The sequence below is a fragment of the Salmo salar genome, chromosome 15 (assembly GCF_965601325.2).
Source record: "Salmo salar chromosome 15, fSalSal1, whole genome shotgun sequence".
In the NCBI taxonomy this organism is placed as follows: Eukaryota; Metazoa; Chordata; class Actinopteri; order Salmoniformes; family Salmonidae; genus Salmo; species Salmo salar.
In genome coordinates, this window is record NC_138305.1 from 114,166,619 (window position 1) to 114,190,000 (window position 23,382).

General features: G+C 45.0%; 1 protein-coding gene across 3 annotated transcripts in view; it reads left to right on the forward strand.

Annotated features, from left to right (window-relative positions):
- Window positions 1–1,355: 1,355 nt before the first annotated feature.
- Window positions 1,356–23,382, forward strand: part of ap4b1 (adaptor related protein complex 4 subunit beta 1) — a 38,888-nt gene continuing 16,861 nt past the window's right edge. For all 3 annotated transcript variants that reach the window (XM_045696119.2, XM_082962306.1, XM_082962307.1), the window contains exons 1-7: window positions 1,356–1,505; window positions 2,332–2,450; window positions 3,058–3,282; window positions 3,366–3,496; window positions 4,278–4,425; window positions 13,284–13,569; window positions 23,108–23,206. In XM_045696119.2, coding sequence (XP_045552075.2) covers window positions 2,338–2,450; window positions 3,058–3,282; window positions 3,366–3,496; window positions 4,278–4,425; window positions 13,284–13,569; window positions 23,108–23,206 — 1,002 coding nt within the window. In that variant the 5' untranslated portion in view covers window positions 1,356–1,505; window positions 2,332–2,337. The remainder of the gene's footprint in view (window positions 1,506–2,331; window positions 2,451–3,057; window positions 3,283–3,365; window positions 3,497–4,277; window positions 4,426–13,283; window positions 13,570–23,107; window positions 23,207–23,382) is intronic.

A 23,382-nucleotide genomic window follows, 5' to 3' on the forward strand; every position in this document is an offset into this window, starting at 1 on the left:
AATGAGAATAGCAGCCACTGCTGGAGGACAATGGAAGTTGATTTAAAAAGGACTTTATTGTTAATGTTGTTGGTTAGCCAGCTAGCGAATTTTAGCCATATTAGCATCAGTCAAAAGAAGACGTGGTATCATTAAGTTGAAACAAGCATGATTCCCCACATGGCAGCTTCTTGTCGGTGAGCACGGTTAAATGCACACGGTAATGCGACTGAGGACAGTCCGTCTGTTTACTACGTTTACATGCGTTGCAAGAACGATAATCCTGTACATGGACACATCTTTAATCAGGCTACTGATTTAATAAATGCAGAAAATCACCAATCAAAATAAACATTATGGCACAGTGACAGTGTTATTTTTGATTCAGACTTTTTGATTCTGAGTTCGGGACATACACCGTTTATTTGAACGATAAGAGGGAGGTGTTGCTGCTCCATGTCCTAATCATTCCAAAAATGTATCAGAAAACCAGATGTTTTAATCGGTATCTGCTTACTTCGATTATGGCCTTACGCCGATTAAGATAAACAGAGTAAATGCCATACTCTGCTTTCTGCCATATAATCAGTTTAATATCGAATGCTGCTTTCATGACAACTGGGAACTCTGAAAAAATACGTGATCAAATCATGGCGGCAGTGATTTTCAGGTAGGAAAGTCGGAGCTCTAGAGAGGTCAGAGTTCCCAAATTGGAATTCCGAGTTGGATAACCGTTCTAAACTATTTTTCCCAGTCGGTGTTGTTTTTTTTTCTTCCCCAAGTTCCCAGTTTTCTTGAACGCTTGGAAGTCTGAGATTTCCAGAGTTTCCAGTTGTTTTGAACGCAGCATATGAACTAGAGACTGCCTCCAAGAAGTCCGACCATTTGTATTCAACGTAATCTCCTCACCATCGCAGATGTCGATTCGTGGGGGCTGACATCTTGCTAGTTCCGGTCTCAGGAGCCCATTGGTACATGCGCACTAGCACTCGAGCCCAGCCCGAGGAAGAGCTGGTCGTGGATTTTGATTAGTGGGGGGGGGGAATGGAAAATGTACAGGCACAAAACACCACCACACAACCAACAACCACTGGAAACATGAAGAACATGTGGTATGCAAGTAAGTTATTCAGGACTAAGAGGACGGTGCTTGTGACACAGTCCCCCTCCAAAATTACTGTGTATTCTACACCCCTAAAAAGATATATCTACAGCCCAATATTCTCAACATTGTATAAAAAAAAAAAAATAACATGTTTTCATAAAATACTTATTGCCTTCTCTTGTTGGCACAATACAAGTAAACATTGATAAATATTCAATAGCTTTTGAATGAGTTATCCACGTTGTAATGTTTTTGAAATGCGGACTTGTATTTTGAAGGTTTCCTCATTACCATGCCGCCGTGACGTCACCATGCGTGCTGAATACCGGTGTCCGTATTACAACGGATGTCAACAAACTAGCGATTTCAACGAAAACATTTTTTATTTTCCATGAAATACTACATAAGTGACGACTAAACGGTAAGTGGTTTTAGGTCACAATATCCGAACACAATGTAACGTAAGCAGCGTTAATATCTGAAATGGATGGTAATGTTGAGTAGCTAACGTGCCTTGCTCTAACTAACGTTAGCTACTGTAGCTAACAACACTGCATTGCTCTAACTAACGTTAGCTACTGTAGCTAACAACACTGCATTGCTCTAACTAACGTTAGCTACTGTAGCTAACAACACTGCATTGCTCTAACTAACGTTAGCTACTGTAGCTAGCAACGTTGCCTTGCTCTAACTAACGTTAGCTACTGTAGCTAACAACACTACCTTGCTCTAACTAACGTTAGTTACTGTAGCTAACAACACTACCTTGCTCTAACTAACGTTAGCTACTGTAGCTAACAACACTACCTTGCTCTAACTAACGTTAGTTACTGTAGCTAACAACACTGCATTGCTCTAACTAACGTTAGTTACTGTAGCTAACAACACTACCTTGCTCTAACTAACGTTAGTTACTGTAGCTAACAACACTGCATTGCTCTAACTAACGTTAGCTACTGTAACTAACAACGTTGCCTTGCTCTAATTGTAAACCGTTATAGCTGTGTCTCTCTGCCTTAGAAACCAGAGAACTAACAACCCCCCTGTCTTTGTCCTGTCTCTCTCTCTCTCTCTCTCTCTCTCTCTCTCTCTCTCCTCTCTCTCTCCTCTCTCTCTCTCTCTCTCTCTGTGTGTGTGTGTGTGTGGCAGTTGTAACATCAGTAGCCTTTCGGTAGCGTCTGTCTGTGTGTCAGACAGTCTGCTGGACTCACCTGTAGCTAATACCTGTACCTTATTCTGTTGTCCAGGCTACTATGCCTTACCTTGGCGGAGAGCATACAGTGAGGGAGCTGAGGAGAGCTCTGTCCAACCCTAACGTCCAAGCTGACCACCTACGCTACAGAAACACCATCCACAGAGTCATCAGGTGTTCACAACTATCACACACACACACACACACACACACACACACACACCACACACACACACACACACACACACACACACACACACAGCTAACGTTACCACTAACTATGCTACACACATGCACAATTACAACTGACTGCAAATACACACATACACTAACGTGTCTGTCTCTCTATCTCTCCCCTCCCTCTCTCTCTCTATCTTTCCCCCCATCTATGTCTATCTTTCTCCCCCTTCTATCTCTCTCTCCCCTCTATCTTTCTCCCCTCTCTCCCCTACCCCTTTCTCTCTCTCCCCATCTATCTCTATCTCTCCCCCCTCTCTTTCTCCCCCTTTTATCTCTCTCTTCTCTCCCCTACCCCTTTCTCCCTCTCCCCATATATCTCTCCCCCCCTCTCTTTCTCCCCTCTCTCTCCCCATCTCTCTCTCTCCCCCTCTATCTTTCTCCCCTCTCTCCCCATCTATTTCTATCTCTCCCCCCCTCTCTTTCTCCCCTCTCTCCCCTCCCCCTCTCTCTCTCCCCCCATCTATTTCTATCTCTCCCCCCTCTCTCTTTCTCCCCCTTTTATCTCTCTCTTCTCTCCCCTGCTCCCTTTCACTTTTTCCAGAGTGATGTCTCAAGGACAAGATGTGTCTGGGTTGTACAGTGAGATGGTGAAGGCATGTGCAACGGTGGATATTGTCCAGAAGAAACTGGTGTATGTGTTTCTGTGTGCCTATGCCAGTCTGAACCCTGAGCTGTCTCTGCTGGTAATAAACACCCTGAGGAAAGACTGCTTGGATCACAACCCCATGGTCCGCAGCCTGGCCCTACGTAACATGTGCAACCTCAGGTGTGTGTGTGTGTGTGTGTGTGTGTGTAATAAGTAACGTGGTGTGTAATATGTGTGTAATATGTAACGTGTGTGTGTTGCAGGCTCCCAGGTCTATTACAGTATGTGCAGCAGCCTCTTACAGTGGGACTGAAGGACAAGGCGACGTGTGTTCGGAGAGTGGCTGTACTGGGCTGGGCCAAGATACACACATTACAACCTAACACAGAGATAGGTAGGTACACACACATTATACACACACACATTATACACACAGACATACACAGGTACACACATACCTTACACACACACACACACACATTATATACACACATTATACCCACAGACATACACAGGTACACACATACCTTGCACACACACACACACACACACATTATATACACACTATACACACAGACATACACAGGTACACACATACCTTACACACACACACACACACACACACATTACAACCTAACACAGAGATAGGTAGGTACACACACATTATACACACACACATTATACACACAGACATACACAGGTACACACATACCTTACACACACACACACACACACACATTATATACACACATTATACACACAGACATACACAGGTACACACATACCTTGCACACACACACACACACACACATTATATACACACTATACACACAGACATACACAGGTACACACATACCTTACACACACACACACACACACACACATTACAACCTAACACAGAGATAGGTAGGTACACACACATTATACACACACACATTATACACACAGACATACACAGGTACACACATACCTTACACACACACACACACACACACATTATATACACACATTATACACACAGACATACACAGGTACACACATACCTTGCACACACACACACACACACACATTATATACACACATTATACACACAGACATACACAGGTACACATATACCTTACACACACACACACACACATCCAAGGCATGCTGTTAGTGCCCCTCCTGTGTTCCAGATGTGGCTGTAGTGAATGAGTTGTATGGGTTGCTAAGGGACCCAGACCCCATCGTCATGGTGAACTGTCTCCGGGCACTGGAGGAGATTCTACAGGAAGAAGGGGGCGTGGCTATCAACAAACCCATTGCTCACCACCTCCTCAACAGGTAGGTGGGGGGGGGTTGTGTGTGTGTGTGTGTGTGTGTGTGTGGTGTGTGTGTGTGTGTGTGCATCTCTTTCTCTCTGTGTGTGTGTGTTAATTCAATTTCAGGGCTTTATTGGCATGGGAAACATATGTTAACATTGCCAAAGCAAGTGAAGTAGATAATAAACAATACAAAAATTTACTGTAAACATTACACTTCCAAAAGTTCCAAAAGTATAAAGACATTTGTGCAAATAGTCAAAGTACAAAAAGGAAAATAAGCTTAAATATTGGTTGTATTTACAATGTTTGTTCTAAACTGGTTGCACTTTTCTTGTGGCAACAGGTCACAAATCTGCTGTGATGTCACACTGTGATATTTCACCCAGTACAGTCGTGGCCAAAAGTTTTGAGAATGACACAAATATTAATTTTCACAAAGTCTGCTGCCTCAGTTTGTATGATGGCAATTTGCATATACTCCAGAATGTTATGAAGAGCGATCAGTTGAATTGCAATTAATTGCAAAGTCCCTCTTCGCCATGTAAATGAACTGAATCCCCCCAAAACATTTCCACTGCATTTCAGTCCTGCCACAAAAGGACCAGCTGACATCATGTCAGTGATTCTCTCGTTAACACAGGTGCGAGTGTTGACGAGGACAAGGCTGGAGATCACTCTGTCATGCTGATTGAGTTTGAATAACAGACTGGAAGCTTCAAAAGGAGGGTGGTGCTTGGAATCATTGTTCTCCCTCTGTCAACCATGGTTACCTGCAAGGAAACACGTGTCGTCATCATTGCTTTGCACAAAAAGGGCTTAACAGGCAAGGATATTGCTGCCAGTAAGATTGCACCTAAAATCAACCATTTATCGGGTCATCAAGAAATTCAAGGAGAGCGGTTCAATTGTTGTGAAGAAGGCTTCAGGGCACACAAGAAAGTCCAGCAAGGGCCAGGACCATCTCCTAAAGTTGATTCAGCTGCGGGATCGGGGCACCACCAGTACAGAGCTTGCTCAGGAATGGCAGCAGGCAGGTGTGAGTCCATCTGCATGCACAGTGAGGCAAAGACTTTTGGAGGATGGCCTGGTGTCAAGAAGGGCAGCAAAGAAGCCACTTCTCTCCTGGAAAAACATCAGGGACAGACTGATATTCTGCAAAAGGTACAGGGATTGGACTGCTGAGGACTGGGGTAAAGTCATTTTCTCTGATGAATCCCCTTTCGGATTGTTTGGGGCATCCGGAAAAAAGCTTGTCCGGAGAAGGCAAGGTGAGCGCTACCATCAGTCCTGTGTCATGCCAACAGTAAAGCATCCTGAGACCATTCATGTGTGGGGTTGCTTCTCAGCCAAGGGAGTGGGCTCACTCCCAATTTTGCCTAAGAACACAGCCATGAATAAAGAATGGTACCAACACATCCTCCGAGAGCAACTTCTCCCAACCATCCAGGAACAGTTTGGTGACGAACCATGCCTTTTCCAGCATGATGGAGCACCTTGCCATAAGGCAAAAGTGATAACTAAGTGGCTCGGGGAACAAAACCTCGATATTTTGGGTCCATGGCCAGGAAACTCCTCAGACCTTAATCCCATTGAGAACTTGTGGTCAATCCTCAAGAGGCGGGTGGACAAACAAAACCACACAAATTCTGACAAACTCCAACCATTGATTATGCAAGAATGGGCTGCCATCAGTCAGGATGTGGCCCAGAAGTTAATTGACAGCATGCCAGGGCGGATTGCAGAGCTCTTGAAAAAGAAGGGTCAACACTGCAAATATTGACTCTTTGCATCAACTTCATGTAATTGTCAATAAAAGCCTTTGACACTTATGAAATGCTTGTAATTATACTTCAGTTTTCCATAGTAACATCTGACAAAAATATCTAAAGACACTGAAGCAGCAAACTTTGTGGAAATTAATATTTTGTGTCATTCTCAACTGTACAATCACGGCCTACCCCGGAATAATGCTGGGCCAATCACAGCCTACCCCGGAATAATGCTGGGCCAATCACGGCCTACCCCGGAATAATGCTGGGCCAATCATGGCCTACCCCGGAATAATGCTGGGCCAATCACGGCCTACCCCGGAATAATGCTGGGCCAATCACGGCCTACCCCGGAATAATGCTGGGCCAATCACGGCCTACCCCGGAATAATGCTGGGCCAATCACCGCCTACCCCGGAATAATGCTGGGCCAATCACGTCCTACCCCGGAATAATGCTGGGCCAATCCCCGCCTACCCTGGAATAATGCTGGGCCAATCATGGCCTACCCCGGAATAATGCTGGGCCAATCACGGCCTACCTCGGAATAATGCTGGGCCAATCACGGCCTACCCCGGAATAATGCTGGGTCAATTGTGCGCTGCCCTATCACGGTCGGATGTGATACAGCCTGTATTCGAACCAGGGACTGTAGTAATGCCTCTTGCACTGAGATGCAGCGCCTTAGACCGCTGTGCCACTCGGGATTCATGATATAGAATTATTTTTCTATTTTTTTTCCAGAACATTAACCGTGTGTCGGTAGATGTGGAAAGGTAGATACAAATGATTTGTTGCAAGTTGGGGGGTTTTCACGTCCAGCTCGGCTATTAGACAATTCTTCAGTAAAGCTTGAATAAGTCTATTGTTCAGCTAACAGCCCTAGAAACGCTGTTAGAAGAATTCACAGCCTGCTTGTGAAAACTAGTAATAATACTTTCCCCCCATATGTTAAAGATTCCAATAGATAAAGTGTTTTTAGCCACAATCGGCCCCAACCGCAATTAATACATTTTGGACACAGTCGATAGCGTGCTGCACTTCGGGCTAGAAACCTGCTTCCTGCTTATTTCATTACATTATTAATAGTAATATGTTCTAAACCGCTCTGGTGACAAATACATTTTGCTGCCCTGTTTTTAATCGTCCACATGGCTGGGAGAACCTCCTCACATGAATGTAGATGAAAGGAGTTAGATATGCATAGGAAGTGTAGTGTACTGTTTTCTACATTTACATTTTTAGTCATTTAGCAGACGCTCTTATCCAGAGCGATTTACAGTAGTGAATGCATACATTTCATACATTTTTTTTAATTTTTATTCTGTACTGGTCCCCCATGGGAATTGAACCCACAACCCTGGCGTTGCAAACACCATGCTCTACCAACTGAGCCACACAACCGTGTATATATGAATTACAATTCATCCTTTACTTAAATCATGTTTCTAGTCTATTGTAAAGTTACAATGTGTAATCATTGATGTCCCAGGAGCAGAAGTGGTAAACACTGTTCAAGTGTTGTTAGGTTCTTGTTCTTCAGAGTAAATAACCCACGGACAGACACTAGAGAAGCTTTAACCAAGTTTAATTCTTCCCAAAGGTTCTGTACAGCTGTAATCAGACAACCCAACACTTCTCTCCATTGGTTATATACATCCTACTTAAGACACTCCCTCTCTCCAATCCTTAGTTTATGACCAAGAGAAAGAAGGTAACCAGATACTAACCCAGATTACTCCCTTAAGGGGAACTGACCTCAACCCCTCCTTCACCTAATCCACAGATGTCCATCTGTCTTCCCTTTATCAACACATCGCTCCCCTCTCCTCCTGACCTCAACCCCTCCTTCACCTAATCCACAGATGTCCATCTGTCTTCCCTTTATCAACACATCGCTCTCCTCTCCTCCTGACCTCACCCCTCTCCCCCTGACCTCAACCCCTCCTTCACCTAATCCACATCTGTCTTCCCTTTATCAACACATCGCTCTCCTCTCCTCCTGACCTCAACCCCTCCTTCACCTAATCCACAGATGTCCATCTGTCTTCCCTTTATCAACACATCGCTCTCCTCTCCTCCTGACCTCACCCCTCTCCTCCTGACCTCAACCCCTCCTTCACCTAATCCACAGATGTCCATCTGTCTTCCCTTTATCAACACATCGCTCTCCTCTCCTCCTGACCTCACCCCTCTCCCCCTGACCTCAACCCCTCCTTCACCTAATCCACATCTGTCTTCCCTTTATCAACACATCGCTCTCCTCTCCTCCTGACCTCAACCCCTCCTTCACCTAATCCACAGATGTCCATCTGTCTTCCCTTTATCAACACATCGCTCTCCTCTCCTCCTGATCTCAACCCCTCCTTCACCTAATCCACAGATGTCCATCTGTCTTCCCTTTATCAACACATCGCTCCCCTCTCCTCCTGACCTCAACCCTCCTTCACCTAATCCACAGATGTCCATCTGTCTTCCCTTTATCAACACATCGCTCTCCTCTCCTCCTGACCTCACCCCTCTCCTCCTGACCTCAACCCCTCCTTCACCTAATCCACAGATGTCCATCTGTCTTCCCTTTATCAACACATCGCTCTCCTCTCCTCCTGACCTCACCCCTCTCCCCCTGACCTCAACCCCTCCTTCACCTAATCCACATCTGTCTTCCCTTTATCAACACATCGCTCTCCTCTCCTCCTGACCTCACCCCTCTCCCCCTGACCTCAACCCCTCCTTCACCTAATCCACATCTGTCTTCCCTTTATCAACACATCGCTCTCCTCTCCTCCTGACCTCACCCCTCTCCCCCTGACCTCAACCCCTCCTTCACCTAATCCACATCTGTCTTCCCTTTATCAACACATCGCTCCCCTCTCCTCCTGACCTCACCCCCTCCTTCACCTAATCCACAGATGTCCATCTGTCTTCCCTTTATCAACACATCGCTCTCCTCTCCTCCTGACCTCAACCCCTCCTTCACCTAATCCACAGATGTCCATCTGTCTTCCCTTTATCAACACATCGCTCTCCTCTCCTCCTGATCTCAACCCCTCCTTCACCTAATCCACAGATGTCCATCTGTCTTCCCTTTATCAACACATCGCTCCCCTCTCCTCCTGACCTCAACCCCTCCTTCACCTAATCCACAGATGTCCATCTGTCTTCCCTTTATCAACACATCGCTCTCCTCTCCTCCTGACCTCACCCCTCTCCTCCTGACCTCAACCCCTCCTTCACCTAATCCACAGATGTCCATCTGTCTTCCCTTTATCAACACATCGCTCTCCTCTCCTCCTGACCTCACCCCTCTCCCCCTGACCTCAACCCCTCCTTCACCTAATCCACATCTGTCTTCCCTTTATCAACACATCGCTCTCCTCTCCTCCTGACCTCACCCCTCTCCCCCTGACCTCAACCCCTCCTTCACCTAATCCACATCTGTCTTCCCTTTATCAACACATCGCTCTCCTCTCCTCCTGACCTCACCCCTCACCCCTCTCCCCCTGACCTCAACCCCTCCTTCACCTAATCCACATCTGTCTTCCCTTTATCAACACATCGCTCCCCTCTCCTCCTGACCTCACCCCCTCCTTCACCTAATCCACAGATGTCCATCTGTCTTCCCTTTATCAACACATCGCTCCCCTCTCCTCCTGACCTCACCCCTCTCCTCCTGACCTCAACCCCTCCTTCACCTAATCCACATCTGTCTTCCCTTTATCAACACATCGCTCCCCTCTCCTCCTGACCTCACCCCTCTCCTCCTGACCTCAACCCCTCCTTCACCTAATCCACATCTGTCTTCCCTTTATCAACACATCGCTCTCCTCTCCCCCTGACCTCACCCCTCCTTCACCTAATCCACATCTGTCTTCCCTTTATCAACACATCGCTCCCCTCTCCTCCTGACCTCACCCCTCTCCCCCTGACCTCACCCCCTCCTTCACCTAATCCACATCTGTCTTCCCTTTATCAACACATCGCTCCCCTCTCCTCCTGACCTCACCCCTCTCCTCCTGACCTCACCCCCTCCTTCACCTAATCCACAGATGTCCATCTGTCTTCCCTTTATCAACACATCGCTCCCCTCTCCCCCTGACCTCAACCCCTCCTTCACCTAATCCACAGATGTCCATCTGTCTTCCCTTTATCAACACATCGCTCTCCTCTCCTCCTGACCTCAACCCCTCCTTCACCTAATCCACAGATGTCCATCTGTCTTCCCTTTATCAACACATCGCTCTCCTCTCCTCCTGACCTCACCCCTCTCCTCCTGACCTCAACCCCTCCTTCACCTAATCCACAGATGTCCATCTGTCTTCCCTTTATCAACACATCGCTCTCCTCCATCAAACACATTCCAAAGCCTTCTGGCGTTCTACAGAGAACCCTTAACTTCTGAAATAAATCCCATTCTCTTCCACTCTTTCTATTCAAGGCTTCTTCTCTATCATTTATTTAATATCTCAGTGTTCAAAGTTTAGCCGATCCCAACAGTGTATAATTGTAATACATACATGCAGACACAGCATCATTCAAATAATGGAGTTTGATACACCTGGTATTGGATATGACTGAAATCAAATTTGCTAAATAGCGATTTTTCGTAAATTTAACTTTATGACAAAAAAATATGGCCAGTCGTTTGTCTCTACATTAACTAACACATTCCTCTCAACTGTCCATTTTTTTGCTTGACTCGTTATGACGTTATAATTACTTAAATTAGCTTCCACCGTAATGTTTTGTCAGCCATTTTTGCTGAAGAAAGTCATCAGGGAGCGGTGGCATAACGTCAAATTCGTCATTGGAACCACTCGATGTGATTGGTCATATAAAAACCTTGGGACCCAAATGCATAATGAGTGCTCTAACTCCCCCTTGTGGTGGTCTGGAGTAATGAAGCCGCTGGGTACCTCTACCTCCCCCTTGTGGTGGTCTGGAGTAATGAAGCTGTGATGCTGGGTACCTCTACCTCCCCCTTGTGGTGGTCTGGAGTAATGAAGCCGCTGGGTACCTCTACCTCCCCCTTGTGGTGGTCTGGAGTAATGAAGCCGCTGGGTACCTCTACCTCCCCCTTGTGGTGGTCTGGAGTAATGAAGCCGCTGGGTACCTCTAACTCCCCCTTGTGGTGGTCTGGAGTAATGAAGCTGTGATGCTGGGTACCTCTACCTCCCCCTTGTGGTGGTCTGGAGTAATGAAGCCGCTGGGTACCTCTACCTCCCCCTTGTGGTGGTCTGGAGTAATGAAGCTGTGACACTGGGTATCTCTATGTCCCGAGGTGTAAGATCACAACTTTTAAAGGAGGAACCACTGTAGGTGTTTGTCCCCCTGTGTGCTCAGGGTGTCAGGTTCTTGTCCAGTTCTGGCACTTAGGTCACCACAGACTAGTACATGTCTCTGGGCCTGGAAATGATTTGATTTCCCCCTCCAGGATGGAGAAGCTGTCTTCATTATAGTATGGGGATTCTAGTGGGGGGATATAGGTAGGATGGAGAAGCTGTCTTCATTATAGTATGGGGATTCTAGTGGGGGGATATAGGTAGGATGGAGAAGCTGTCTTCATTATAGTATGGGGATTCTAGTGGGGGGATGTAGGTAGGATGGAGAAGCTGTCTTCACTAAAGTATGGGGATTCTAGTGGGGGGATATAGGTAGGATGGAGAAGCTGTCTTCATTAAAGTATGGGGATTCTAGTGGGGGGATATAGGTAGGATGGAGAAGCTGTCTTCATTATAGTATGGTGATTCTAGTGGGGGATATAGGTAGGATGGAGAAGCTGTCTTCATTATAGTATGGGGATTCTAGTGGGGGGATGTAGGTAGCACACAGGAGGACATTTTCTCTGTTGAGATCATTTCCTTATTCATTTCTAGCCAGATGTAAAATGTTCCTGTTTTGACTAATTTAATAGAGTGAGTTAGGTCTGCTCTATACCAAATTAGCATACCCCCTGAGTCACTTCCCTGTTTCACACCTGGTAGTGTGGTGGATGGGACTACCAGCTCTCTGTAACCTAGAGGACAACCAGTGGGTCCATCTCCTCTATACCACCTGGTAGTTTGGTGGATGGGACTACCAGCTCTCTGTAACCTAGAGGACAACCAGTGGGTCCATCTCCTCTATACCACCCACCTGGTAGTGTGGTGGATGGGACTACCAGCTCTCTGTAACCTAGAGGACAACCAGTGGGTCCATCTCCTCTATACCACCCACCTGGTAGTGTGGTGGATGGGACTACCAGCTCTCTGTAACCTAGAGGACAACCAGTGGGTCCATCTCCTCTATACCACCTGGTAGTGTGGTGGATGGGACTACCAGCTCTCTGTAACCTAGAGGACAACCAGTGGGTCCGTCTCCTCTATACCACCCACCTGGTAGTGTGGTGGATGGGACTACCAGCTCTCTGTAACCTAGAGGACAACCAGTGGGTCCATCTCCTCTATACCACCTGGTAGTGTGGTGGATGGGACTACCAGCTCTCTGTAACCTAGAGGGCAACCAGTGGGTCCATCTCCTCTATACCACCCACCTGGTAGTGTGGTGGATGGGACTACCAGCTCTCTGTAACCTAGAGGACAACCAGTGGGTCCATCTCCTCTATACCACCTGGTAGTGTGGTGGATGGGACTACCAGCTCTCTGTAACCTAGAGGACAACCAGTGGGTCCATCTCCTCTATACCACCCACCTGTCTGTACGTCTGTACGTCTGTACGTCTGTACGTCTGTACGTCTGTACGTCCGTCTGTATGTCCGTCCGTCCGTCCGTGGCTTTATTGGCATGGGAAACATATGGTTACATTGCCAAAGCAAGTGAAATGAACTATAAAATTAACAGTAAACATTACTCACAAAAGTTCAAAAAGATATGAAAATAAATATGGGTTGTATTTGCAATGGTGTTTGTTCTTCACTGGTTGCCCTTTTCTTGTCTCTGTCTCTGTCTCTCGCTCTGTCTGTCTCTCTCGCTCTGTCTGTCTCTCTCGCTCTGTCTGTCTCTCTCGCTCTGTCTGTCTCTCTCTCTGTTTCTGTCTCTCTCTCTCTCTCTCTGTCTCTCTGTCTCTCTGTCTCTCTGTCTCTCTGTGTCTCTGTGTCTCTGTGTTCCAGACTGAAGCTATGTGATGTGTGGGGCCAGTCTGAGGTGCTAGCGGTGCTCCAGCGGTATCAGCCTCGCAGCGAAGACGAGCTGTTCGACATACTATCTCTGTTAGACCCCGCCCTTCTCTCTCACCACGCCCCCGTCATGGCCGCCACGCTCCGCCTCTTCCTGTCCCTGTGTTCCACGCTGCCCGCCGTGTGTATGTCGGCACTTGAGAGAGCACGGGGCCCCCTCCTGGCTGCAGCGGGCAGCGCCTCCCGGGAACTACGCTATGCAGCGCTATGTCACATCCAGGTGTGTTCTATGTCACGTCCAGGTGTGTTCTATGTCACGTCCAGGTGTGTTCTATGTCACGTCCAGGTGTGTTCTATGTCACGTCCAGGTGTGTTCTATGTCATATTCTATTAGGTGGTGGGCCGTAGCAAGCCATCTTTCAGCTGTGCTAGTTTTCTATTAGCCTTTTTAAAATTATACACTTGGATTAGCTAACGCAGCGTGCCATTGGCAAACGCAGCGTGCCATTGGCAAACGCAGCGTGCCATTGGCAAACGCAGCGTGCCATTGGCAAACGCAGCGTGCCATTGGCAAACGCAGCGTGCCATTGGCAAACGCAGCGTGCCATTGGCAAACGCAGCGTGCCATTGGAATACAGGAGTGATGGTTGCTGATAATGGGCCTCTGTACACCTATGTAGATATTCCATTAAAGAATCAACTGTTTCCAGCTACAATAGTCATTCACAACATTAACAATGTCTACACTGTATTTCTGATCAATTTGATGTGATTTTAATGGACAAAACAATGTGCTTTTCTTTCAAAAACAAGGACATTTCTAAGTGACCCAAAACTTTTGAACGGTAGTGTATGTACAGTTGAAGTCGGAAGTTTACACTTAGTTTGGAGTCATTAAAACTAGTTTTTCAACCACTCCACAAATTTCTTGTTAACAAACTATATTTTTGACAAGTGGGTTAGGACATCTACTTTGTGCATGACACAAGTCATTATTCCAACAATTGTTATGGCTTTAGAAGCTTCTGATAGGCTAATTTACATAATTTGAGTCAATTGGAGGCGTACCTGTGGATGTATTTCAAGGCCTACCTTCAAACTCAGTGCCTCTTTGTTTGACATCATGGGAAAATCAAAAGAAATCAGCCAAGACCTCAGAAAAACAATTGTAGACCTCCACAAGTCTGGTTCATCCTTGGGAGTAATTTCCAAACGCCTGAAGGTACCACGTTCATCTGTACAAACAATAGTACGCAAGTATAAACACCATGGGACCACGCAGCCGTCATACCGCTCAGGAAGGAGACGCGTTCTGTCTCCTAGAGATGAACGTACTTTGGTGCGAAAAGTGCAAATCAATTCCAGAACTACAGCAAAGGACCTTGTGAAGATGCTGGAGGAAACAGGTACAAAACTATCTATATCCACAGTAAAACGAGTCCTATATCGACATAACCTGAAAGGCCGCTTAGCAAGGAAGAAGCCACTGCTCCAAAACCATCATAAAAAAGCCAGACTACGGTTTGCAACGGCACGTGGGGACAAAGATCGTACTTTTTGGAGAAATGTCCTCTGGTCTGATGAAACAAAAATAGAACTGTTTGGCCATAATGACCATCGTTATGTTTGGAGGAAAAAGGGGGAGGCTTGCAAGCCGAAGAACACCATCCCAACCGTGAAGCACGGCGGTGGCAGCATCATGTTGTGGGGGGGCTTTGCTGCAGGAGGGACTGAAGCAACATCTCAAGACATCAGTCAGGAAGTTTAAAGCTTTGTCGCAAATGGATCTTCCAAATGGACAATGACCCCAAGCATACTTCCAAAGTTGTGGCAAAATGGCCTAAGGACAACAAAGTCAAGGTATTGGAGTGACTGTAAACCAATCAAAACTGGTTTTCTGCCAATGACATTATCCGTACCTAAGGTAGTAGTCAGCTGGTGACAACAAGAGAGAGATCTCCGTCCGACAATCTGCTATCAGGTAAAGTATTTTTAATTTATTTGTAACCTAACTATTTAGTTATAGAAATGTGAATCCATCAATGCCAGCTGTAAAATTACTCCCAGCAACCTTAGTAATGTAGCTCGGTAGGAAGCTAGTTACATGTAGATCTGTTGCTAGCTAGCAGGAGCAGATAGCTTCATCACTAGCTAGCAGGAGCAGATGGCTTCATCACTAGCTTGCAGCAGGAGCAGATGGCTTCATCACTAGCTAGCTGCAGGAGCAGATGGCTTCATCACTAGCTAGCTGCAGGAGCAGATGGCTTCATCACTAGCTAGCTGCAGGAGCAGATGGCTTCATCACTAGCTAGCTGCAGGAGCAGATGGCTTCATCACTAGCTAGCTGCAGGAGCAGATGGCTTCATCACTAGCTAGCTGCAGGAGCAGATGGCTTCATCACTAGCTAGCTGCAGGAGCAGATGGCTTCATCACTAGCTAGCATGTCATTCCTGGACAAGGAGCATTTTAGCTATCTGTTTATTCCAAGTAATAATTTAAGACTACACAAGTCTACAGGACAAGTAGTGTAAATCTGATACAGTCATCAAGGCAGGACCCACTAATTGCATTCATACTAACAGGAAACGCCACATTATCCCCCGCCTGTAGAAACGCCACGTTATCCCCCGCCTGTAGAAACGCCACGTTATCCCCCGCCACGTTATCCCCCGCCTGTAGAAACGCCACATTATCCCCCGCCTGTAGAAACGCCACGTTATCCCCCGCCACGTTATCCCCCGCCTGTAGATGGATTAGGATGAAGGCAGATCACCCTGCCTTAGACTGTCAGGATGATCACAAACTACATTCCTTTGCTTTGATTTCATTAAATTAATTCTTGTCTCTTATTTTTGTATCACATGATCTATTCGGCTCTCCTGTTTCCTGCTCCCAGAGATCAACCGAGTGCTATTCGCCAATCACAGGCTGATTCACCCGCTGTGAGGACGACCATCCTACTGCAGTTTGAACTAGCCGTCACTACTTAGACATCGAGACCACGTTGTCTTTTCTTTTGTGGGGTTTGTCTTATACAGTCTAAATGTACATTTTCATTTTAGTCACTTAGCAGACTTTTTTTTTTATCCACAGCGACTTGCTGGAGCAATTAGGGGTTTCCACCTAGTCAGCTCGGTGATTTCGAACCAGTGACTTTTCGTTTACTCGCCCAATACTCTTAACTGCCATGCTACCTGCCGCGCTGTTTACACAGTCTGGTGCATTTTACAGTCGAAGAGCACCGTCTGCAGATGGACACATGCTTGTTAGAGCATCTGGAAGACTAAATACTTTGTAGAATCAGGTGGATTGTTGTGACATGCAGTGGCGGGAATTCTATTGTCCCTCATCAGGAGCCATAGATAAGACTTCCTATCTCTGGACCACACAAGCTTTTTCATTGCATTCTGCTAAGGCCCTTGTCTCTCTCTCTACATCGGTGAGCTGAATTGGTGACCAGGGTGGGGTCCTTTCCATACGCCTGTGGGGCCTGGGTACACACATGTAGTCTTCCCTGTGGCTCAGTTTGGTTGAGCATGGTGTTTGCAACGCCAGCATGGTGTGTGCAACGCCAGGGTTGTGGGTTCGATTCCCACGGGGGGCCAGTACAAAAATTTTATTTATTTTTTTTAAATGCATGAAATGTATGCATTCACTACTGTAAGTCGCTCTGGATAAGAGCGTCTGCTAAATGACTAAAATGTAAATGTAGAGAGAAGCATGTGTTGATGACCGTTCTGTAGTTTCCATCAGAAGCCCAGGCTTTTGGCATAGACGGTAAAGCTCTCATTTCAGGACTGCAACGTTGTAAGATTGTGCCCTCCACAGCACTTGATATTCAGGGCATTCAGAAAATATTCAGACCCCTTGACTTCTTCCACGTTTTGTTACGTTACAGCTTTATTCTTTTTTTCCCTCATTAATCTACACACAATAACCCATAATGACATCACAATAACCCATAATGACATCACAATACCCCATAATGACATCACAATACCCCATAATGACATCACAATAACCCATAATGACATCACAATAACCCATAATGACACATTTTTGCAAATGTTTTAAAGATGAAAATTGAAGAAATAAATGTACATTAATATTCAGACCCTTTACTCAGTACTTTGTTGAAACACATTTGACAGCGATTCCAGCCTCAAGTCTTCTTTGGTATGATGCTACAAGCTTGGCACACCTGTATTTGGGGAGTTTCTCCCATTCTTCTCTGCAGATCCTCTCAAGCTCTGTCAGGTTGGATGGGGAGCGTCGCTGCACAGCTATTTTCAGATCTCTCCAGAGATGTTCGATCAGCTTCAAGTCCGGACTCTGGCTGGGCCACTCACGGACATTCAGAGACTTGTCCTGAAGCCACTCTTTGGTTCTCTTGGCTGTGTGCTTAGGGTCGTTGTCCTGTTAGAACGTGAACCTTCGCCCCAGTCTGAGGTCCTGAGCACTCTGGAGCAGATTTTCATCAAGGATCTCTCTGTACTTTGCTCTGTTCATCTTTCCCTCAATCCTGACTAGTCTCCTAGTCCCTGCCACTGAAAAACATCCCCACAGCATGATTATGCCACCACCATGCTTCACCGTAGGGATGATGCCAGGTTTCCTCCAGACGTGACGCTTGGCATTCAGGCAAGAGTTCAATCTTGGTTTCATCAGACCAGAGAATCTTGTTTCTCATGGTCTGAGAGTCTTTAGGTGCTTTTTGGCAAACTCCAAGTAGGAGTGGCTTCCGTCTGGCCACTCTACCATAAAGGCCTGATTGGTGGAGTGCTGCAGAGATGGTTGTCCTTCTGGAAGGTTCTCCCATCTCCACAGAGGAACTCTGGAGCTCTGTCACAGTGACCATTGGGTTCTTGGTCACCTCCCTGACCAAGGCCTTTCTCCCCCGATTGCTCAGTTTGGCTGGGCGACCAGCTCCAGGAAGAGTCTTGGTGGTTCCAAACTTCTTCCATGTAAGAATGATGAGGCCACTGTGTTCTTGGGGACCTTCAATGCTGCAGACATTTTTTGGTTTCCTTCCCCAGATCTGTGCCTCGACACAATCCTGTCTTGGAGCTCTATGGACAATTCCTTCGACCTCATGACTTGGTTTTTACTCTGACATGCACTGTCAACTGTGGGACCTTATATAGACAGGTGTGTGTCTTTCCAAATCATGTCCAATCAATTAAATTTACCACAGGTGGACTCCAATCAAGTTGTAGAAACATCTCAAGGATGATCAATGGAAACAGGAAGCACCTGAGCTTAATTTCGAGTCTCATAGTAAAGGGTCTGAATACTTATGTAAATAAGGTATTTCAGTTTTAATTTTTTTATACATTTGCAAATGTTTCTAAAAACCTGCTTTCACTTTGTCATTATGGGATAGATTGATGAGGAAAACAATTCATTCAACATTTTTTTTTAGAATAAGGCTGTAACATATAAACAAAATGTGGAAAAAGGGAAGGGGTCTGAATACTTTCCGTTGCGCTGTACATTGGTTTGTAGGTTTAGACTATATTTAGATACTATGGACTCCTTTTGCTATTTGTCTCTGTACTCAATAAATGGTAGAACACTATTGGTGGTGGTGTGCTCTGTTGCTAATGTAAATGCATGATGAAGCATGATGAAGCATGATGAAGCATGATGAAGCATGATGAAGCGTGATGAAGCATGGTGAAGCATGATGAAGCATGATGAAGCATGAAGCATGATGAAGCGTGATGAAGCGTGATGAAGCGTGATGAAGCATGATGAAACATGATGAAGCGTGATGAAGCATGAAGCGTGATGAAGCGTGATGAAGCATGATGAAGCATGTCTCTCACACAAGATTTTGGCACCGTCAACTTTTAGAAGGTTAGTAGGAAATGTAATCATTTAAACCATCTAAAAATACTCACATTTACAATGTAAACCGTTTAAATATACTCACATTTACAATGTAAACCGTTTAAATATACTCACATTTACAATGTAAACCGTTTAAATATACTCACATTTACAATGTAAAACTCCCAACATTTATTCCCCAACTGCTTTTTCTAGAATCCTGCAGGTTCTTTATCATTCTCTATACCTTATAGTCCAATACATTATCCATAACCACTATGGTATTGGTTCATCATTCTCTATACCTTATAGTCCAATACATTATCCATAACCACTATGGTATTGGTTCATCATTCTCTATACCTTATAGTCCAATACATTATCCATCACCACTATGGTATTGGTTCATCATTCTCTATACCTTATAGTCCAATACATTATCCATCACCACTATGGTATTGGTTCATCATTCTCTATACCTTATAGTCCAATACATTATCCATCACCACTATGGTATTGGTTCATCATTCTCTATACCTTATAGTCCAATACATTATCCATCACCACCATGGTATTGGTTCATCATTCTCTATACCTTATAGTCCAATACATTATCCATCACCACTATGGTATTGGTTCATCATTCTCTATACCTTATAGTCCAATACATTATCCATCACCACCATGGTATTGGTTCATCATTCTCTATACCTTATAGTCCAATACATTATCCATTATCATGACCACTATGGTATTGGTTCATCATTCTCTATACCTTATAGTCCAATACATTATCCATCACCACCATGGTATTGGTTCATCATTCTCTATACCTTATAGTCCAATACATTATCCATTATCATGACCACTATGGTATTGGTTCATCATTCTCTATACCTTATAGTCCACTACATTATCCATCACCACTATGGTATTGGTTCATCATTCTCTATACCTTATAGTCCAATACATTATCCATCACCACTATTGTATTGGTTCATCATTCTCTATACCTTATAGTCCAATACATTATCCATTATCATGACCACTATGGTATTGGTTCATCATTCTCTATACCTTATAGTCCAATACATTATCCATCACCACTATGGTATTGGTTCATCATTCTCTATACCTTATAGTCCAATACATTATCCATAACCACTATGGTATTGGTTCATCATTATCTATACCTTATAGTCCAATACATCTAACATTATCCATAACCACTATGGTATTGGTTCAGCTGCTATTGGAGAACTCATCTGGTTTTCTTATTGCAGAACATGTTGTGTAACTATTTTTAGAGAAGATTGTACTGCGAGGTATGGTATATTGGTAGTCTATGCCAAATGTGTTGGCTGAGATGCAGCTCTCGTTTTTAAACCTTCATTCTAGCATACACACGTCTATCTATACTGAACTCAAATATAAAGGCAACATGTAAAGTGTTGGTCCCATGTTTCATGAGCTGAAATAACAGATCCCAGAAATGTTCCATACGCACAAACGGATACACTACATGACCAAAAGTATGTGGACACCTGCTTGTGGTACATCTCATTCCAACATCATGGACATTAATATGGAGTTGGTCCCCCCTTTGCTGCTATAACAGCCTCCACTCTTCTGGGAAGTCATTAATATGGAGTTGGTCCCCCCTTTGCTGCTATAACAGCCTCCACTCTTCTGGGAAGTCATTAATATGGAGTTGGTCCCCCCTTTGCTGCTATAACAGCCTCCACTCTTCTGGGAAGTCATTAATATGGAGTTGGTCCCCCCCTTTGCTGCTATAACAGCCTCCACTCTTCTGGGAAGTCATTAATATGGAGTTGGTCCCCCCCTTTGCTGCTATAACAGCCTCCACTCTTCTGGGAAGTCATTAATATGGAGTTGGTCCCCCCCCCTTTGCTGCTATAACAGCCTCCACTCTTCTGGGAAGTCATTAATATGGAGTTGGTCCCCCCCCTTTGCTGCTATAACAGCCTCCACTCTTCTGGGAAGTCATTGATATGGAGTTGGTCCCCCCTTTGCTGCTATAACAGCCTCCACTCTTCTGGGAAGTCATTAATATGGAGTTGGTCCCCCCCTTTGCTGCTATAACAGCCTCCACTCTTCTGGGAAGTCATTAATATGGAGTTGGTCCCCCCCTTTGCTGCTATAACAGCCTCCACTCTTCTGGGAAGTCATTAATATGGAGTTGGTCCCCCCCCCTTTGCTGCTATAACAGCCTCCACTCTTCTGGGAAGTCATTAATATGGAGTTGGTCCCCCCCCTTTGCTGCTATAACAGCCTCCACTCTTCTGGGAAGTCATTGATATGGAGTTGGTCCCCCCTTTGCTGCTATAACAGCCTCCACTCTTCTGGGAAGGCTTTCCACTAGATGTTGGAACATTGCTGCGGGGACTTGCTTCCATTCAGCCACAAGAGCATTAGTGAGGTCGGGCACTGATGTTGGGCGATTAGGCCTGGCTCGCAGTCGGCGTTCCAATTCATCCTCCACCAAACTTTACAGTTGGCACTATGCATTGGGACAGGTAGCTTTCTCCTGGCATCTGCCAAACCCAGATTCGTCTGACGGACTGCCAGATGCTGCAGCTTGATTCATCACGTTTGCACTGCTTCCAATGGCAGTGAGCTTTACACCACTTCAGCTGATGCTTGACTTTGCGCATATTGATCTTAGGCTTGTGTGCGGCTGCTCGGCCATGGAAACCCATTTCATGAAGCTGCTAACGAACAGTTCTCGTGCTGACGTTTCTTCCAGAGGCAGTTTGGAACTCGGTAGTGAGTGATGCACCCGAGGACAGACGATTTTTACGTGCTACTCCCGTTCTGTGAGCTTGTGTGGCCTAACACTTCGCGGCTGAGCCGTTGTTGCTCCTAGACGTTTCCACTTCACAATAACAGCACTAACAGTTGACCCGGGGCAGCTCTAGCAGGGCAGAAATGTGATGAACTGACTTGTTGGAAAGGTGGCATCCTGTGATGGTGCCACGTTGAAAATCACTGAGCTCTTCAGTAAGGCCATTCTACTGCCAATGTTTGTCTATGGAGATTGCATGGCTGTGTGCTCGATTTTATACACCTGTCAGCAATGGTGAAATAGCCACAATAGCCACATACTTTTGGCTATGAAGTGTATTTACCTTATTTCAGTCTTTGGGAGAAAATGTTAGTTCTTAACACGCTGACAGCAGATTTAGAAGCAGACCATTGGCCATGAATAGTTGAAGCTGTTCAAAACTTCATATTAGGAAGGTGTCCTTAGTGTGTTGTTCACTTAGTCTACATACTGTTCCTAATGTTTAATCAGTGTGTAGTGTTTATAATCAGTGTGTAATGTTTATAATCAGTGTGTAATGTTTATAATCAGTGTGTGTAGTGTTTATAATCAGTGTGTAGTGTTTATAATCAGTGTTTATAATCAGTTTATAATCAGTGTGTAGTGTTTATAATCAGTGTGTAGTGTTTATAATCAGTGTGTAGTGTTTATAATCAGTGTGTAGTGTTTATAATCAGTGTGTAATGTTTATAATCAGTGTTTATAATCTGTGTAGTGTTTATAATCAGTGTGTAGTGTTTATAATCAGTGTTTATAATCAGTGTTTATAATCAGTGTTTATAATCAGTGTTTATAATCAGTGTGTAGTGTTTATAATCAGTGTTTATAATCAGTTTATAATCAGTGTTTATAATCAGTTTATAATCAGTTTATAATCAGTGTTTATAATCAGTTTATAATCAGTGTTTATAATCAGTTTATAATCAGTGTGTGTAATCAGTGTTTATAATCAGTTTATAATCAGTGTGTAGTGTTTATAATCAGTGTGTAGTGTTTATAATCAGTGTGTAGTGTTTATAATCAGTGTTTATAATCAGTGTTTATAATCAGTGTGTAGTGTTTATAATCAGTGTTTATAATCAGTTTATAATCAGTGTTTATAATCAGTTTATAATCAGTGTGTGTAATGTTTGTGTTCCAGCTGCTGCTCCGTTCTGAGCCTGGTCTGATGGGGGAACACTACAAGCGCTTCTTCTGCGGCTATGCTGAACCTCCTTACATCAAACAGAACAAGATGCAGGTAGGGCTATGCTGAACCTCCTTACATCAAACAGAACAAGATGCAGGTAGGGCTATGCTCAGGTAGGGCTATGCTCAGGTAGGGCTATGCTGAACCTCCTTACATCAAACAGAACAAGATGCAGGTAGGGCTATGCTGAACCTCCTTACATCAAACAGAACAAGATGCAGGTAGGG